Here is a 20,285-nt window from a genome sequence, read left to right as displayed (position 1 = left end):
TACTTTATATTTAAAATTTCTTACTATTTAATGGTTTTTTTTTTCTCAATACATTCATATACCAGTGATTAAAAATAAGGATTCAAAAACCCGATAATAAAAAAATGGTATGGTATGCATTATCATAGATTAGAATACCTAAAAGCATGGATTATGTTACCCAGTTAAGGGAAAATATATATCCTTTATAATCAAAATATCTACAGTTATTCTGGTTAGATGTTTTCAGGGTGGGATTAGTTTGATGCAGTTTAAATAAAGAAAATTTTATTCCCGAATATGAACCATGTGATAGCAATATAAACTAAAATAGAAAAGTTTATATTGTTACATTACATTACATACAGTTGGCCCTTAAAAAGCAGAGTTATGGGGATTGGGTAAAAATGCAGGTTATAGCTTATCTCAATGGTGCATATTCTAATTTGCAAACAATCAACTTAAATACAACCCAATGATTAACAATGAACCTGGGGCCTTTGGGGCCCAACAGAGATGGTCCACTTCACCTTGTCATGCAGTACATCAAGTGGTAAAAATCTATTCTATCTAAAGCAACTAAAGCTTTAAAATCTTCACGATATGTTGATGCAGCTGTAACATTAATCTAACAATGTAGTATACAACATTGCATTTAAGTTTTGATACCTTATGTACACTTTGTTGGTAAAATCTGTATAATATTACTCTGAGTGCAGGACTTTAACTCATAATGGAGTATTTTTTGTTCTGTGACACTGCTACTTTTCCGTGGCTCTGTAAGACCTACCATTGTGCAAGTCTGCCGGGACATATTCTTACATTCTTACATACTGTAGTGCAATTTCTGGAGCATTTTTATTTGCTTTACATCGATATATATCACAAGTTTTAGTAATATGTATTGACTTATGTCCTAACCATGACAATAAATTGCTTAAAAGTGCAATAAAATCACTTTTGTTTGTTTCACATTTCATTCAAAATACAGAAATTGAAAAGCTGTATCCCTCAGAGTTGTAAATGTAAAAAAGTTGCACAACATCCTGTGGTCTCGTTTATAAAGATTTTTGTAATGTGCGCTTTACTGTGTATTTTTACAAACCCATCACTGCAACGAAAAAGTGCTCTGAGACGTGGTGAATGTGTGAAATGTTAGTGTAACTCGACAGATTTTATGTGCAAAAAGAACGATCGAACTATCTTATTACTTACTTACTTAACTCTATAGGGTTAAGTAATGGACATGAGCACTTATACCACTGTAAGGCAGACCATACCACATAGTATGAAAACCAATGGCCATTAGTTGGCTTGCAAGGCAGGATTCACTAAACTAACTTCACACACAGTTTTCCTTGGAAGTTAAACTGGCAGGACATTCTTGGCACAGACCTAGTTCATGAAAATTTGTGGAACTGCATGTGTTTATAATATCTTGTGTGTATTTTTAATGGAATGTTTACTGTAAGAAACTCTAAACAGAGTATTACGGTAACTGTTTTCTATTACACTGTAGTTTAAGAGCAGGCTCACCAGTTTTGTTTAATAACAGTGAGAGCATTGTTTTGTCAATGGGACTTCCAGGGAGGATAACAATCAGCAGACAAGGACACCTCACAATTGAATCTGCTTTTTATAGACTTGTAGAAAACGCATTGGCTTCTTGTAATGCAATAGCTTTCATAGCACTGACTTAAAAGGAAAGTGGACAGACAGTATTTGGCTTGTATGTCTTGGCCCAGACTGCAGTGAGAACACGGGTTTGGATCGAGCCTTCTAAACATGTTCATCACCTAGGACAGAGTAGTAAACACTTGACTCTGCAAACACTCAATGTCACATTCCTTGAAATTACGAGAAACTTTGAGGCTTGGTTTACCTACATGACAGAGAAAAGTCGGTCAGTATTTATCAGATGCACCTCTGGCTACAATTATAGCATTGAGCCTTTGTGGACGGGTCTCGGTCAGCTTTACATTTTTTCCCTATTCTTCGCAAAATTGCTCAAGCTCTTTCAAATTGCATAGTGATTGTGATTGAACAGTCCTTTTAAACACACAAATTCTTAATAGAATTGAGGTCTGGCTCTGACTCAGCCACTCCAAAACATTCAGCCTATTGTCTTTAAATCATTTCTGTTTAGCTTTGGCTGTATGCTTCGAGCAAATGTCTAGAAAACAAATCTTCTCCCAAGGTGCACTTCTCTTGCAGACTGCATCAGATTGTCTACCAGGATTTCTTGCTTGATAACTTGCTGCACTCACTTTACCCTCTAACTTTACAAGCCATCCAGGCCCACCACCATGCTGAGCAATGTTAACCATAGCGTCCAGTCTGATGGCCAAAAAGTTCAGTTTAGGTCTCATCGGACCAAAGAGCCTTCTTCCAGTTGACTTCAGAGTCTGTCACATGCCTGGTGAACTGTAGTCGAGATATAATCTGAGCTTTTTTTCAGCAGTGGCTTTCTCTTTGCCACTCTACTTCAAGCTTTGATAGGTGAACAGTGGCAACAGTTGTAGGTACAGTCTCTGCCATCTACGCCACTGAAGCTTGTAACTCCTTCTTGGTGGCCTCCCTCACTCATCTCTTCCTTGCATGGTCACTCAGTTTTCATGGACGGCATACTATGGCCAGGCTTACACATGTGCCATAATCCTTCCATTTCTTAATGATGGATTTAACTATACTACAGAGGATATTCAGTGGCTTGAAACCCTTCTTGAATCCATCCTCTGACTTATGCATTTCAATAATCCTTTCACAGAGTTGCTTGGAGTGTTCTTTTGTCTTTGTGGTGCAGGTACAGCTCTACTGATTCACCAGTGACTGGACCTTTCAGATGTAGTCGTCTTAATACTATAATCATCTGCGATACCTTCAGGGGAAAGAATGGCAACAAAATCTGTTGAAAGTAGTTCATCCTGCAGAGGTAGGACATGGCCTCTGGAAAATGCATGTTGTTGTTGCTGTATTTATTTTTATATATATATATATATATATATATATATATATATATATATATATATATATATATATATATATATATATATATATATATATATATATATATATATATTATTTACAGGAGTAAGTTGAGATACAGGTTGTTTTGCAGTCTTTATTCGTTGAGCTGACCTTTCAACAAAACAGCTTAACCTATCTCAATATTTTTTAGCCTTTAAACAGAGTTGAGTGTTTACTAGTTTCAGTATGTTTGTGTGACTATGTCAGTATATGTACATGTATATGTATGTATATATATGTATTACGCCAACATCACTGCACATGCACAGTATGATGTTGATATGTGCATGTGCACATGCTTGACTGCTTGCAAAACGTGCTATATGGCCTATACACAGAGCAACCATGCAAACAGTGTGTTGGATGTCCATGTTTTTCCTCTGTGAATACAGAGTATTAAAGCTTAAAATCCAGTTTATCAGGATGTGTTTTTACCTTGTGGTAGTCCTGCTCCAGTCTGGAATCAGAGCCGGCTCCCTGCTTGTATTTGTTCATCTTTAGTTTCATTTGTCTGGTCCTCTCCTCCATGTCCATACCTAAGCACAGAGATAGACGATGGTCACACGGGAACTGGTACTGTGAGGAAGGCCTGATGGAGGGGTTTACTGTTATGGTGAAAGACAAGCTTCTGCTGAGCTATGAGCCATGAGCTATGACAAAGACAGATCTAATGGGAAAAAGCTGAATGGTTGGCTGTATTAACAAAGAAACACAAACACAACCTAGTAAAGGTCTATACCATATTAAACTGGGCCAATCATCCAAATCTCTGGCTCAATTAACTTCACAGAAAATTTTCACTAAAATAATGTTTTTTAATTCAGGTACGAAGATTCAAATAACACAATTTATTCTTCCCAATTCCACAATAAAGCAGCTTTGGAGGACAATTACTGCAGCATGACTACAATACTAAGTCTAACAAGATTTGTGACGCATTTTTACACAAGGTTCTAGATAAATGCCCATCGTTTGACAAAAATGATGATGATCAAACTATTTCATCGACTCGTCTGTCTCAGCTAAAACTGAACGGATTTCAAAAATATGTTTTTTATTTGGTGATTTTCAGCTTTGTATAATCATAACCTAATCCTCTTTGCCCATCTTGTCACCTCATGAGTTTCAGTTTGGTGCTTTGTTTCACACTGCTGCAACATCACCCCATGATCAACACAGAAGCCTAACCTTTCTCTGTAGAGGTAACAAGACCACAGGATAAGCTCTACGCACATTGTTCAGAACCAAAAACAAACACCAAAATAATATCTCACAATAACTTCTCTCTGCAATAAGTTTTGCAAAATTATTTCTCAATCTCCATCTTTCCTGCTGTACCTGCATTTCTATTCTGCCCACTTGCTCTTTGTCTCCACTTTTGTGTCATATAATGGCAATGATAAAGCAAAAGTGGAATGCACACATAAAGGCGCCATGCACAAATACAATATGCCTGAGCCTTCACACACACACACACACACACACACACACCTACATACACACGTACACGCACACACACACACACACACACACACACACACACACACACACACACACAGACAAAGAAAAGCAATACAAGCTGAGAGCGAATGAATGACTGCATAGGTGAGGCAAAGTGAATTTTTCAGATTTTTCTAGAATAAAGTTCATTCTCTGCCTCTGTTGGTCAAGTGTTCCTTGCTCAAGTAAAATCTCAAAATCTTCTTAGCCATGTCTTTCATATTCACTAGATTTCAGAGGAAAATATTGTTTAGTTTAGAGAGTATTCAGGAAACTGCCTATATCTTTTATATCTGCATTTCTTTGTCAATTAACTACTGTGATTATGCTGCATTTTCAGTTACACTGCAGTCAGAAAATATTAGGCCAGTCGTTGTTATGTTGGCTTTGTATTAAAGCTAATTTGAATTGAAACAATTTCAATGAGGTTAAAGTTGAAAATTTCACATTTAGTGAGATTTGAGATTCTTTATAGTTACATCAGTTGAATAAAGTAGGAGTTAGTCCTTCAGTTTTAGTGGACAGATACGACTGGACAAGATATCGTCATGTGAAAGTTAGAACCGTTGAGAAATATGCTAACAGTTATATGACAGAAGATTTATATTTGTACACTAAATATGAAGATGGAGTCAGCAGGTAGTTGCATATGGAAGGGGAATTACAGTTTGGCTGAAGGTGACAAGTCCAAATACAAGAACTTATAAGGCTCATTATTTAGTCCTACCTCTATTTTCTTTAAGTTGGATAGTAAAGAGACTTCACTGAGTAATTACTGGTTGCTAGGCAACATCACCAAGACAATAAAACCTCAAGAAGTCTCCTAAAATTGAGTAACTATTTATAAAATTGACTAGGTCTTCTTAATGTCTACTTTAAACCTCATAGTCACTGTTTCACTGTTTTCTGTGTGACTGCACTGTAGCCTCAAATGGGAAACGAGAATCAGTTCGGGGCTCCAAATGAAATTCAAAACCATTTGGACAAATTTTGTAAATTAAAGTATACTTAAATAGGCTGCAAAACCAATTTAATGTTTCCACTGAGAGAGTGACCAAAAGAAGAATTCTGCTGTCATACACTCAGAGAAAGTATTTTTCTAGTTGGACAACAACATGTCTGCACCTGCTGCAAAGAAACCGAACTGGCGTGACCATGATCATGCTTTAGGGAACGGGAAGCCCACACAGTTTGTCTGCCGCAAAAAAAAAAAACAACAAGCAGTAGAAATGACAAAGGAGCCCGAAGCGTCACCTACAGAACAATTAAGCACGCAAACAGCACAAGCGAATGGAGGCAAGCGAGGCGGGAAAAGAAAAGACAACTGAGATGAGGGGAGGTGGGTGGGGGAGGGCAAGCCAGGAAGACGAGAGAAAGTAGAGGAGGAAGAGGAAGCTGAGTCAGAAAAAGGAAGAAGGTGCAGAAGAAGAAGGGACAGACCTGAGTTCGTCCAACTTGGTGAGTCCGTGTCTTCTGGGATCACATCACAGAATGGACAGACACAGACAGAGGAGAGGAAGATGGATGTGAGAGGATGCACGAAGGGTAAAAGGGGGGACGGAGGAGGAGACCAAAGACGGAGGGAGGGCGACACCGTCACCAAATATGCCAGGTGTGGCGGGTCAGAATGAGAGGGAAGTGGATGAGAGGGCCGAGGGGGAAGGGAGGAGGGCGAAGGGAGACACGACACAACAACAATACGACACAACAATGACAAAACAACAAGCACAGAAACACACAAACAAAAGCATAGAGTACACCAAGAGCACACAAATGTCACAATGGGCACAGTGAGAAGTCAAAATAGAACAGGAGGATGCGAGGCCGGGAGAGACTGAGGTAGAAGCCAAGAGTTTAGTTATTAGAAATTAGAAAGAGGAGGGAGAGTTGGAGGGGTGAGGTTCTGTGCTTTAAAAGGAAAAAGAGCTGAAACAGTAAAGAGATGTTAATGTATCGAACCAGAGAGAAACTCGAGACCTCGCTGGAGGTAGGCGGGAGAGAGGAGGACGGAGGGGAGGGGAGGTAAAAGGAGAAGTGGATGTCACTTGAGTCTGCATGGGGCAACTGTGGGGAGACAGCCTGGAAAAATAACATAAAAGTAAGGAGGAAAAAAGAAAAAAAACACAAAACAACACAAACTGAAAGCACAGAGCAGCGAGCACACAAAAGAGAGAGACAGCTACCTCCCAGAATTTCACCAAGACAAATTCAAATCGACAAAAATCAACAGATGTCACCGGAGCAGAGTGCAAAAGTGTGCATTTAAATACATGCATACACTCATACACACTCACACACAAACACACACAGGCATCAGCTAAAGTATCTTACTGAAAGGACATTATGCAACAGAACAACTGTCTGCCTTCTTTCAGGCATCTGTTGCTTGTGATATATTCATATTGTATTCATATACATATATTCCTTCCCTTTTGTATTATTCATGTCCTTCCTTCCGCTCAGCCTGCTCAGAAAATTCTCACACTGTTTTCATTTTTGCTTTGCTTCAAAGTGTTTTGATCCTGTGCAAGGCAGCCGCTCATGAATTCGATGTCAGTGGTGAGTTTGTAACAGCATTTGCCGTCCTGCTCTCCGGCCTTCATGCTTAATCTCCATCCAGGAGTCTGAACCCGATGAGGCAACAGTAAGAGCCAAGGCAGCACTCACATCAGACCTCATTTTCATACCCACTTCCACAGGATTTGCATTTAGCTCAATTAGTACTCAATTAGGGTGAATAATGGAGTGTCACAGGAATAAAAAGACAATGTGAGACATCGGCCCCACTGGCTTTCATCTCTTTGTGGCAGCTAACATCATCTGATTAGAGAGTCAAATGATAATCAAGAGAGCAAGAGATTTGTTCCCTTTTACTTCAGCAGCAATATGTAGGTCATCGGAACACGAGAGAGATATATTAAGATGGTTATGAGAGAAAAAGTTGGAATATAAGAGTTTCCTGTCATCTGTGGGTTAATACTGTGTGCTAATGAACGATGTTTAATACAAGTGACTCTGAACAATAAATGGTACGGAGACTGCAGACCTCAGCAGTAACTAGAACACTCCCTCTGTTACAGCAAACAAATTATATTTTCTCACAACAATAAATGCTAGCATGATTGAGGATCACTAAACAAGAGCTCAACTACATAAAACGTTTGAAGGAGGAATTCATCTAGACATTCCCTACCATATGCCACAAAAAAATTTGCACGTCTAGTGACATTTGCAAAAACAAAAATAAAATATATGAAGTTCAAAGTTAAATATACATAAATATAATATATAAAAACCATATTTCAGTGATTTTTCACCAACAATTGTGCACCAAACAGCAGCAGAAAGAAAACTGGTTTCTGGAGTATCTGGCTAATCTACATGTAAATGTTCTGAATGCAACCAGCAAAAACAGTCTTTGTGTGACGTCCATACATATGAAATCTATTCCTGCACTTGACCTACTTAAAAAGTAAGACATAGTTTCCAGTGCAAAGGACAATAGAATGAAACTGACCTATACCATTGAGCAAATTCACTAACACGGCCTGGTAAAAAAAACAATCGCATACAATCATCACTTCACATCATACAATAACTGCACCAACTGCACAAAGTTAAAAGAAAACACTGAAAACAACTCACGTATATTATAGTCTCTGATATGTGCCTGAGTGCAGGGATGCTGTTGGTGGTACAGTATGTGTACTCAGCTCTTTGTGGTGTACAGAGTAAATGACCGCTATGGGAAAATAGTGAACAGCAGGTAGTAGTGAGGGGCAAGATAAAAACTCCCCCTCCCTGCACAATCACTGCTGAGCAGACGCTGACCGGCCTTGAGATCGCTCCCAGTGTGAAAGTAACATGAATGTGGTCAGGTTATTAAAGTGGGTTTATGCTTTGTCAGTCTTTCCGGGAAAAATAAAGGTAGAAAAAAAATATGCAGAGACAGAGAGAAATCGGCGGAGAAACATGAGGGGTGGGGGGGTCGAAGGCAAGGGAAACGAAGACAAACAGAGCGATAGACAGCTAGGAAGTTCAGAGACAGAAGCTGAAAACAAAGATGAGATACGGAGAAAGAAAGACTGACTGACGAGCAGGTTTGCTGAGGGTTCATTACGTCTTGAATGCCCGACAGTGGGAGGCAGAAATTTTATACGCTGGAGAACTACTGGCTTGCTAACCCACAAAACCAGACTGCGTATCACTACAGCAACACATTTGAAAAACTATGCCGATGCTGATGAGTCCGAGCTTTTTAATTACATTCTGTCAATAAAACGGTAAATATGCTCATAAAATGATGCAGTTGCAGGTACATAATTGTTGCTTTCCTCCTAGGTTTGCTTGACATTTAATTATGTTTCTGTGCAAAATGAATTACATCTAAAGCAACAACCATAAATCAGAACCTGTGATCATAACATATCAGCAAGTGGTATGACATAAATGAGGCTTAATTTAAGGAGAGGTGAAGGCGTGTTTCCATGGTAACACATTATAAAGCAATACAATAGACAATAAAGCAAACACAGCACCTCAAGACACTGCGATGCCATTACCTTAGCAACATATTTCATGTTTGCCATATTTCCATCCACATCATCACATCAGACTTCACTTTACTAAAGAGGCTGAGTGTTTAACACTGTGCACAGACAATTTAGAAAAGGTACTTGTATTTAGGTAATGAAAAGATATAAATGTACACTACCATTCAAAAGTCTGTAGTCACCCAGACAATTTCATGTTTTCCATGAAAACTCCCACTTTTATCCATGTGCTAACATAACTACACAAGGGTTTTCTAATCATCAATGAGCCTTTCAACACCATTAGCTAACACAATGTAGCATTAGAACACAGGAGTGATGGTTGCTGGAAATGTTCCTCTGTACCCCTATGGAGATATTCCATTAAAAATCAGCCGTTTCCAGCTAGAATAGTCATTTACCACATTAACAATGTCTGCACTGGATTTCTGATTCATTTACTGTAATTTTGATTGAAAAAAAGCTTTTCTTTCAAAAATAAGGACATTTCTAAGTGACCCCAAACTTTGGAACAGTAGTGTAAATATACATATCCTCTGTTTAGGGTGCTAGAAAATGCTAAACTTAACAAAACCAACTTAAATTGAATTTTCAATGAGACAGAAAGCTCATCAGCTCTATGCTGCACTGCACAGCCACACCATGCAGGAAGAGGCTGATAAACAGAAGGATGCCATCCAGAGGCTGACTATGGCAAAGTCATGTTAATCACAGATTTAAATAATTCTGATCCATTTAAAATCTATTAACCACACTTTCATTAAGTATTTTTTTTTCATTTTTAATCAACATCCAGCTTTTACAGTACATTTTCTATGCCTGACTCTGGTAAGCAAATAAAGAGTCCCCACAAACAAAGGATTCATACTTCTGTATGAATTCATGAGCAAGAAACACCTAACTATAGTAATCTCATTAAGGACAACGTTTTGGAAAACGGTTCTACGTTTAAATTTTTGTTCTTTTGGCCTTTAATTCTTGATTTTGTGACTCACAGTATAAGCTTCTCAAATTTTTTTTCCCATTTTTTTAGAAACCAAAATAAAGAAGTAGGACACGATAAATAGTCATTTGTAGCTAAGGGAATACATTTTTGTTGGATTACAAAGTTATACCTACTGGTTTTGTTTTTGTGAGTCTAATCATATATTATGCTGTTCAGAACCAGCATGTTCAGATGGGAGAGTATTAGAATGGATACCTTACAAGATGACTAAATTTGATGACACATTTGAAACACGTGCTTCTATTTCACACAAGAGCTGCTATTTGTTAGACTATGATGAGGCTTCAGCTCACCATGATGAGACAGACTGAAGCACTAACTGCACAGTCAGTGAGTAACATACTCCTTACTGTCTGTTGTGGCCACACTTGTCAACACAAGGTTAAATGGGTCGATTGCTGTTCATGAACTCACATGACTGATTGAGAACAAAGTCTGCTGCTCTATCAAAGTGAAGCTCGGCTTCTTAAAGTGGCAGAAACTCACAAGCAAACCAACTAACCTGCATCACTGAGGGAGGGGTGTGGCTGTGTCCCTCCATCAGACAGAGAACCATTCAGCCCTCGTTGCTGGTCCTCCCATGTCACTTCTATAGCAAAACATATGCACACATGCACATACATATACACAGATACAGGCTCACTGGTTTGGACACTACAGGGATTGGAAGAACCTTGGTTTAACAGGAGAACTGCTTGGTAGATTCTGCACTGAATGTGGAGCCAAATCCTTATTCCTGCCTGTTATAAAATTTGAGGTTTTGTCACACTGTACTACAACCAGTGTGTTTATGCTGCAGAGCAGTAATAGAAAGCTTGGGAAAAGAGCGGTAAGAAGAAAAAAAAAGGCCTTTTTGCCTCTTCAGCACTAGAATCAAGGACAGCTCCTCATCAAAGACTATGAACTGTGCTCCATCTGCTGGCCAACAGAGGTAACAGTCTCTCAGAATAAAAAAACACATGAGATTATGCTCTGTACTACATCTGCAGCAAAGTATAATGCATAGAATTCAGAAAATACAACATGTAATTACTGTTTGTCGTTTTTGTTGTACGCCATGATAAAAAACTGTGATTACTAGAGATGACATAATTGATTTTAGTGCAGTTTTTGGCAGAAAATTACAGAGAACTGCCCTAAACAAGAGTTTTATATAAAAGAGACTGCCAGTCTTAAGGGAGCGCTTGAACAGAATATGTGTGTATGTGTTCAATAATCCATGTCTAATTGAAATGATTGGCAATTTCACAATGGAAATGGAGAGCTCTGTCTTTGTGAGGTGGAGCTGAGAAGAATTAATTAGTATTAAAGTAGAGGGCAGATTAGAGCTCTGAGGCCATACGAGAGGCAGAGAAGGACAGAGGAGCAGAAATCACAGTGGCACTCTGTATGTCTGTATTACCATCAGTTTCAGCTGCAGACAAGTTTCTAATTTGATCACTCTAAATTAACTCAATAGGATTGACCCACACTACTTACTTGATAAAAAATAGATAAAGAAAAATAAAGAACTTTAAAGTATGATGGAGCAAATAAGAAGGTAGTTGAGCCTCGAGAACCATAGCTGCTAAGTCACAGAAGAACTGAGACAGCCCACACAGCAAAGTCACACCATCACACTGTTCAGACGACTTGCCTTTCCTTCCATTTACTGGTGGGCCTTGGGGTTTTTCCTCATTTTCTGCTGCTAGTAGGGGAGACAGATGGAGGCTCATGAAATGATGGCGCTCTGTAACTTTATACTGTAATTCACGTTAATATGTCACCTCAGACTGCATGTGCTTGCATACAAACACCCACAGATGTGCACACAAACACACAGCTATCCCAGGATCTGATTACTAGTTTGAATAGAAAAGCTGAACTTTTAGATAATAATACTGCAAAGTGTGAGGTCAATTACACCACACAGATGCTACTGTGCTCATAATGCAACATGCAACCGTCTCACGGGAGCATTTGGCCTGTAGAATGTCTCAGACGGATTCCAGACGGTTTAAAAACACAACGTTGCTTTGTCGAGACCTTATATTAATATCCATGGAGTCATTCAGCACTACAGCTATGACAGTGTTGAGTAATAACACCACACAGTCAAAGGACAGAACCGTGCCACATAAACAGATGGGAAAGCAGGAAGTGGAAACTGCGGGAAACTCCAGTTTCTGCCAACAGTCTGGTCATTCATTCAAGCCTGTGGTTGAATGTACTGTATATCAGCACATACTGTACATCACGCTCCTCTGGTATTACTCCAACTTCAGGGCTGCTACTTAATATTTAATTAGTTTTCATTATAAATAACTTTTCGTGAACAATTTTCCTCGAGAAAAGAGAAAGAAAGAAAGGCAACACATTGCTTTAAAACAAGACTGTTTCTGTAGCTGGTTAACACACCTGGGCGACCATTCTGGGGTTCAGGTGCCACATGCTCCTCCCCTCTTTCCTCTTAGCGGTTGCCACGCATAAACAGATAACATACAAAACAAGTGGGCATGAGCAGGTACGAGGTATGGCTAAAATTGGAGACACAGCTAGTTTATCAACCTACCAGCTTGTCTCTGTAACCAGCGAGGAGAAAAAAAAAAAATCCAGGCCATAAAGTGCTACATACACACACACTTATAGGCTCACACACATTTGCGTTACATAAGCTGAGTGCCATACAGCTCTCTGGGAACTACAGCAAAAGGTCAGATCAATACCTCCCCCAGCTGCCCACGCACTGCCACAGTCATGAAAGGTACAACAGAGAAAGAGAGAAAGGCAGAGACATAAACACAAAGAAAGACAGAAAGAAAGAGAAGGAGAAGTGGAAAAAATAGACTGCCTGTCGCTGAGACACAGAAGAAAAAGACATTAGGCCAGGACTGAAGAGGAAGGAGGACTAAAGGTGACACAAAGAAGCGACAGAGAGGTCTAGACAGAGAGCTCCAGAGTGATAAAAAGATGGCACAGATACAGAAGAAGGGTGGGACCGAGAGCGAGCGAGCAAAGGGGACAGTGAGGAAGATGGAGAGAGAGAGTGGGGCTGGCTGGCGGCTGTACAGAAGACAGGGAAAGCCCTTGTGGACTCTGACAGTGATGAAAGAGTTGTGCGACTGCTTTGACAAGTTCGCCAAAACTGCATGAGCTTCTTCCCCTCTCGGTAGCTTTGTCTCAGTCACTCCCCACAGTCACCGCAAAGTTAAACACAACCTTCATTTTTATAGCATCTAATTCAAACACACAAAGTAGTATAATCATTGTTTTCATCACGCAGCATCATAAGTCATTTCGACAACACATAATGTTTGCTAAAGGAGTGCTGAGGAACAAAAATGACTTCAAATGTCACTTTATAATTGTGAAGACGATGAAATGTTTTTGCCTAAGCCGTTATTTAAAGCCTGGAGTGAATATTGTTTAGCAGACACACACAGAAAAATATTACATTAGCTTTGGTGAAGTATCTCAGCAGTCCAAATAATTAAAAGAAACCAATAATTCGCAGACAAATATCTGAAGTATAACTCAAAGCAAAGCAACATGGAGGCAACACAGGAACACAACACCGGTACAACCAATAGGATCCAGACAGACCTTCAGGTAAATACAACATGATAGCACAGGACAACTCAACTCTACAGTCAACACAACTGCAACAAGGGGAGGGTTCAAGGTGCATAAATTCAGTTTAGACTCCACTGAACCCAGCCACCTGCTATTGCAGACAAGGTTTTGGCCTTCAGAGTGAGGTGCAGCTCAACCAGCACTCCCAGTCTGAAGGCCTAAACCAGCACATTCAGGTACAGACCTTCACAAGGCTCTGTTCCTTCGTCTCCATCTTCTGAGAGAGAAATGGAAAAGGAACCGAGCAGAGATGTTACGGATGGAAGGCAAAAGTAAATACCCATGAAACATAAAGCAAAGAAAAATCCTTGTACCTAAGATAAGATCTATTGCTTATACTGAATGATTCCATCAGTCATTAATACTTCCTCCTTTCTCAGTCAAAAATGAAGTGCAAGTGTGAGCAGCTGCTATAAAACAGCTGCTCCTGAGACCCAAACAGTTGGGTCATCGAACAAAAAGTGTATCATTTCAATATCCTACACAGTATATGTGTATTCAGAATACATAAACAATAACCCTGTAATACAAATAGAAAAGATTCAGGTGACTTACTTCTGTCCTTCCCTGTAGGTGGAAGCTGTGGAAGTTGGCGACCTCGTCTACTGGACATAGGGGTACTGGTGGGACTGGTCTGAACTGATCCACTACGAGGATGCGCCCTATATGACAAACATTAGTGGACACTGATGTGAGAAGCAAATTAGGATGAGAGCTGATGGTGGATGCAGGGCCAGGCCATGTTGCACCCACATCACAATGTGACAATAGCAAAGGAACTTTCAAAGAAGAGACGGCTGTAGATATCTGTGTCAGCAACATAAAAAGTTAAGCTATGTACTATAATGAAGGTACTAAGCATGATTTAACCTAGTTGTCTAGGGTCAGTTAACAATTTTGAATAAATTTTTATCTCACAAAATTTTTTGAAGTGAATCACTGTCAGGCACAATAGCAGGCAATCAAGTACAGCAATTGTACAAATGAAAGAACATTGTAAGCTTTACAATGTGTCTCATTTCTCCAAATATAAAACCAATGCACACAGTAATGACGTTTGGCACATGGCATGGAAGTGGAGGGATACATCAACTGTAAGGAGCTGCAATAAAAAAAAATGCCAGGTGTGAACCGCATGTACAGTCGACTCATCAAGCTGCAGGGAGAAAAGAGTTCAATGCAGAAACAGCAGACCAGTGCGACCATGCGTTCAGACTGTCCCCAAAGGGCTTGAACTCAAAACGAGGAAAAAACCAACAAAAAAGAACAGAATGCCATCACAGGATAAACGGCATCAGTTGATGTTAGTAATGAAAACAAAGTAAAATGTCGGCCCATCACTGCTATACTCACACAAGTGTATGAGCAGTGTGTTCCAAATGAAAACGAGTCAGCAAGCTAATCTACGGTGTCGGGGTCGTCGTGCCTGGGATATGTGTAACAAAAATACAGCACATCCACTGGTGTTTTTGGGGGGACAAAACTGAAAGTGGCTGGGTGGGTGGGGGGAGTTGTGAGGGGGAAGTTGGCTGGTGGGGTGAGGTGGAGTGAGGTGAGGTGAGGCAGGGTAGCACAGTCTCAGGAAAGGGTGGGAGGTAGGTGAATATGATGTGTTTTTCGTTTTGTATTTTTGGTTGATTATGTGAGTTAGTCAGGCTCAGGGTGGGTGGGAGCTCATGGGACGGGGTCTGTATTGGTTTACTTCTATAAAGGTTTTAAATGTACAGACATTTAGCAGCTTTGGAGGCAGGAATAATCTTAGCAGTTGATTAAAATTTCCATGTGGGAGTAAAAGAACCAGAGATTTTCACAAAGCAGGTAGACTTTTACATTCTACCTGGCATTTTTAATATCCTGATATATAGCTAGCTATTTGGATGAGGTAGACCAGTAGCTGAGCAAACTAAACTACATCCTGTAAGTTACAAAAACCTCCATATTGCACATCCTTGTTGGAAGCTTTAATGCATTAAATGGGCTTTGCTCTAATCAGTTTAATTAATCAGGAAACTTTGGGACTACTTACTGATGTTTTTCCATCTAATGTTTAAATTATTTCTCCCTCCAGTGTAGCCATGCCTGGGGAAAATGACTGTACAACTAATAACTCTAATCTCCTTCTATGCTAGGTTGGTTAGCCTCCCCAATCTGGGTCACACCTCGTCAAGGCAGGTGAGGGGGGGGCGGACCTCCCAGATGGCAGAGACGGCATGGACCTCATGAGCGAAGAGTCGTGGGGGCGTTCAGTGGAGCGTGAGCGGGACGTGGGCCGCTCTATAGTGGGCCGCTGGTCTGCAGAGCGGGACCTGCTGTGATACTCGTGTCTATCCATGGCTCCGTGGTTCCTACAGAAGTTGTTGAGAAACAGGTAGGCACTCAGTGGGACTCCGGGACAGTATGCTGGCAGAGTGGATAATATGGAGGGCAAAGAAATCTGGTGCACCCTCAAAACCTCAAGGTGCATGTGTTTATGGACCACACTTGGACTTTTGGTTGGTATAACCCTTTTTTGCAAATTTCTACATCTTTATCAACCATTTGGAAGCTGGTTTGTTGCCAAATATATCTGATTTGCAGGATATAATAGACAACATTAATAATAATGTTAATGAAGGTTGCAGAATTGGACGTACATTTGACAGTCAACATTTTTAGTTTCATGAAAAGTATATGAAGTCCAATTTACAGTACATGCAATTCTCTGAATTCTGCTTAACATTATAGCTTTGTCTATTATTCTCCATGAGTAGCTGAATTTGAAGGGTGGCTCCGGTGTAGTTTGTGTTCCCTGTGCTGAATGAACTGTGAAGTCCTCAGGATGTGTGCAACTTGCAGGGACTATGCGCTGTCTCTCTATACGTGCTGGGTGAGTTTCCATTTACAGTCTGTTTGGGGTAGAATGAAATGTGAAGGAAAAGTGGCGTGTATCTTTACATTGCATTTGGCTTATTGGCTTATATCTTTTATTTGCTGAAAAATGGCCAGGCATTCTAAGTATTTTTTGGCACAGTGAGGATGAAGACAGAACTTGTTGATCTGAAGAGCTGCAGGAAAAAAAAGCAGGTGAGGTTTCTCAAAATCATTGACAGTGCACAGGGATTGTGTATATCTTTGCAGAGAAAAGGAAAAACAATGTATTATCATAGAAAAACTCATTGCACATATAAAAAAAAATGAAATAAATAGTCACTTCAGTCTTTCGGACATGAAAAATTGAAAAGTAGAGGGGATTAGAGCATGCACACTGTTGGGTAAAGGTACATACATTATCAGTTCAAAATAATAGTTATCATTGAAAAAATCAGTTGTTTTGCTTCAGAAAGAAAACAAAAGTAATGTTTTGTTTTTTGTAAAATGCAGAGGACATAGTGGTGGTTGCGCAGTGCAAATATGTGCAAGTTTTGTCTAACAAGGCTAACAGACACCAAAAGACTTACTTTAGCCAAATTACGACTGCATTTGAATTTGTTGAAGAATAGTGAGAGTGTGTGTTTCTGTTCACTTCTAAATATTTGTTATTTTGGAATTTTTTCAAATTAGTCCCCTTTGTCATAGCCTTGTAGTGTCTGTAGCCTCTCATGAAAAATTGTCCAGTAGAGGAGATTTCCTGGTGTCTAAAATATCTAAACAAAGGCTCATCAGTCAGTGACGTTCTTTATCTACAGCCACTTACTGTGGGTTTCCATCATATTGTTGCTAAGGCCAAGAATTTATGGGTAATGTGAAGGTTGAATCTGTTACAAATCACACATCTGACAAGGTGTAATATAATGGACACAAGTGATATATACATATTCTGCTGTTTGGAACAGTACCACTTTCTAGAATCCTATTAGACACAAACAAAGTCCAAAATTTTAGTTTTCTGTTCATGGAAAAGTTGCTGCATTAATGGTTTTATCCTTCAGGCTTTGTCCCAATCATGGTGCACTCTGGGGCAATGCACTCAAACTACAGACCCATGAAAACCATTTTCTGCAGGAAAATCACCTAAACTAAGACATTTGCCAAAAGGCTCAAACTCCACAAATGCTTTTGTTTCTGTATTCTGCTTCATTTCTGTTCACGTCTTCGTCAGCATGGATGCAGACAGAAACAAACCATATACTTACTTACTTATACTTAGAGGGGAGAGAATTCTACTCTATTACTCTGAGATTCTAGCTACTTTCCTTTGTCTGTCAGTTTAGACAAAAAGAATGGGAGAAAAAAATAGATGGACAGCTCTCGTTAATGGCTATCTAAGGCTATAGACTGAGCCTGAAGTCGAGCCAAGCTGGGCCTTAGGGAAACTTTGTGACACTTTAATAAAGTCAGTCAGGCTCTCGGGCTGAGTTCTGAGGACTCATCACTTTTTTTCCTCCTGGAGAGGAGAGAAATGGCACAAACGTCACGTTATTCCTGACTAAAAGCCAGATGGCAGCAGGCAGAAGATTGAAGTCATTTACAGCATTTCTCTTGATGGGAGGGATGATGTGAGTTCTTTCTTTTTATTGGTGCACCAGGATGCTGGTGTGGGTCCTAAGAATGAATGAGTGTCAGCAGGCCTTTCTATGGGTGCTGAGAACAGGCCAGCAGCCCATTCTGGTCAGACAAAGAAGCCAAAGGGCAAACACAGAATTTACAAAGTAACTGTGCAGCCCAGAGAAATACACATCGGAGATGCCACTGTATGGATGAGTAAAAAGCAGCTGCAAATAGTGTGTAAAAAAGGACAACACTAATAATAACACACACCGGTGGTCAATACACTGCTGTTGGTGTAAAGTACATGGGTACATAAACAACAACATCAACAAAGAAACAGTCAAGTGTTGGCCAGCACTTTACTCCACAACCAGTTTACATACAGCTGGCATCAGCAACACAAAAAGCTCTGAGCCTCAACATACAGAGGCAGTTGTGTACCATTAAAGTACATCTACACAACTTCAGAGCTGTGATGACGCCTTAACAAAAACCGATATCAGACAGGATATCATTTTCTGTCATCACACGTATGATCACGGATAAATTAAAGACGAACGAGGGACAACTTGAGGAGACCACAAGATGGCGGAGAACAGATGCAGCAGCAGTGCATGTCAATACCTCTCGTAGTCATAGTCGGAGGAGTAGGCGCCCTCTGAATAGGCGCGGGTCATCCTAGTGGAACGCAGTAACCTGACTGCTTCCTCTCGGCAGATTGGGTACACACGATGGTTGCGGCTGGCGAAAAAATATCACAACTGGTCAACATTTAATTTTTACCACCACAAGGGGAGGTAACATAAAAAAGACGCTGTAAAAGAAACTGGAATACTCTTCTGGGTTTTTTCTGGCTTGAACAACTCTGACACACTGAAAGTATTCACATGATTGTAGGAGAACCCACCTCTGCTGGACAAAACTTCACAACCACTGAACACTTATCCGTTTACAGTATTGCGATAGTATAGGTGGATAATATGAAAAGACAGAAGTGCTTTTTTAGAGCTTACAGTTGCATAGGTGGAAAATAAACAAGTGTGTATATGATTTAAAAAGATGTTGAAAGAGAGCAAATATGACATTAGATGGATGAAGTGTACGGCTAGTCACCTGTTGAACATATGGCACTACAAAAAAGTACCACGTTGTGTATATATTTAATCTTTTGCAGATGAAATATATACTTCCACACAACAACAAACAGGTATGGCACTGAAAATGGACAGCTAATCTGAAAACATGCCACATTGTCAGTGCCATGTCTTTAATACCAAAATGGAAGCTTTCCTCAAGAAAACAGTAGGATCGTAGGTTGGGGTGTTTGGTGTGTAGGGGTTGTTGGGTTGGAAAGTGGAGATGCAGAGATGAGGCTTCATGCAAGCTCAGGTAAAATTCACCTGGGGTCCTTATGAGGATCATCAATAGGCTGAGTATGTCTGGTTCGAGGTAGGGTGAGAAAATGGCTGCAACCACATGGAGGGAGGAGAGAAGACAGAGAGGGATCTGAGATGGCGAAGAGGATGAGGTGGAAGAGGAGGAAAAAAGGAGAGAGAGAGAGAGAGAGAGAGAGAGAGAGAGAGAGAGAGAGAGGATTGCAGATCGGCAAAATCATAGGCAGACAGATGGAGGGGTGAGGAAACCAAGGGAGAGAGAACGAAAGATTTCTCAAAGAAAACAGGATGTGAAGATACCGAGAAAGCTCATAGGAAAGGTTGATGTAACTGTTTCAAAGAGGAAAAAACAGGCAAGGAAGATAAGAGCTGAGAGAAAGCTGAGAAATCAGATGGTGAGGAGAATTCTCCTTTACCACACAGACAGATGAAAACAGAACAGAACAGCACAGTCCAAACACCTTAACCTGCTTGGTGTCACTTTTACTGGATGGTTAAACAACTTAGGACCATCCTATCACACAAGAGTTCTTCTTTTACAGACATAATTTCAACAGCATTTCAGAAAGCAGGTAAAAACAGTGAAAATGGCCATTTTTAAAGAAAACATTAGTCTCACAAAAAGCTCTAAAAATTCCACAGGAGGCTTTTTAATATTGCAGGAGTTCTGGGATAATGCCAAATTTTCTGTGACTCATTTCCTGTGTCATTTTCAACTGTTTTCAATAAATAACCAGACGTTGTTAA

General features: G+C 40.0%; 1 protein-coding gene across 44 annotated transcripts in view; it reads right to left on the bottom strand.

The window, feature by feature from the left end:
* Window positions 1-20,285, bottom strand: part of rims2a (regulating synaptic membrane exocytosis 2a) — a 150,410-nt gene that overhangs the window by 32,671 nt on the left and 97,454 nt on the right. For 12 of the 44 annotated variants that reach the window (XM_055013383.1, XM_055013376.1, XM_055013375.1 and 9 more), the window contains 6 exons: window positions 18,769-18,885; window positions 15,837-16,022; window positions 14,233-14,339; window positions 13,862-13,894; window positions 5,947-5,979; window positions 3,442-3,542 (listed from right to left, as the gene is read on the bottom strand). In XM_055013383.1, coding sequence (XP_054869358.1) covers window positions 3,442-3,542; window positions 5,947-5,979; window positions 13,862-13,894; window positions 14,233-14,339; window positions 15,837-16,022; window positions 18,769-18,885 — 577 coding nt within the window. Of the gene's footprint in view, window positions 1-3,441; window positions 3,543-5,946; window positions 5,980-10,567; window positions 13,820-13,861; window positions 13,895-14,232; window positions 14,340-15,836; window positions 16,023-18,768; window positions 18,886-19,544; window positions 19,611-20,285 lie in introns of those variants that run through there. The other 32 variants (XM_035945521.2, XM_035945564.2, XM_035945552.2 and 29 more) reach the window with 17 other exon arrangements.

The sequence above is a fragment of the Amphiprion ocellaris genome, chromosome 9, assembly GCF_022539595.1.
Source record: "Amphiprion ocellaris isolate individual 3 ecotype Okinawa chromosome 9, ASM2253959v1, whole genome shotgun sequence".
Classification (NCBI taxonomy): domain Eukaryota; kingdom Metazoa; phylum Chordata; class Actinopteri; family Pomacentridae; genus Amphiprion; species Amphiprion ocellaris.
Note: the sequence above shows the minus strand (reverse complement) of the source record. Positions and strands in the feature narration are given on the sequence as shown.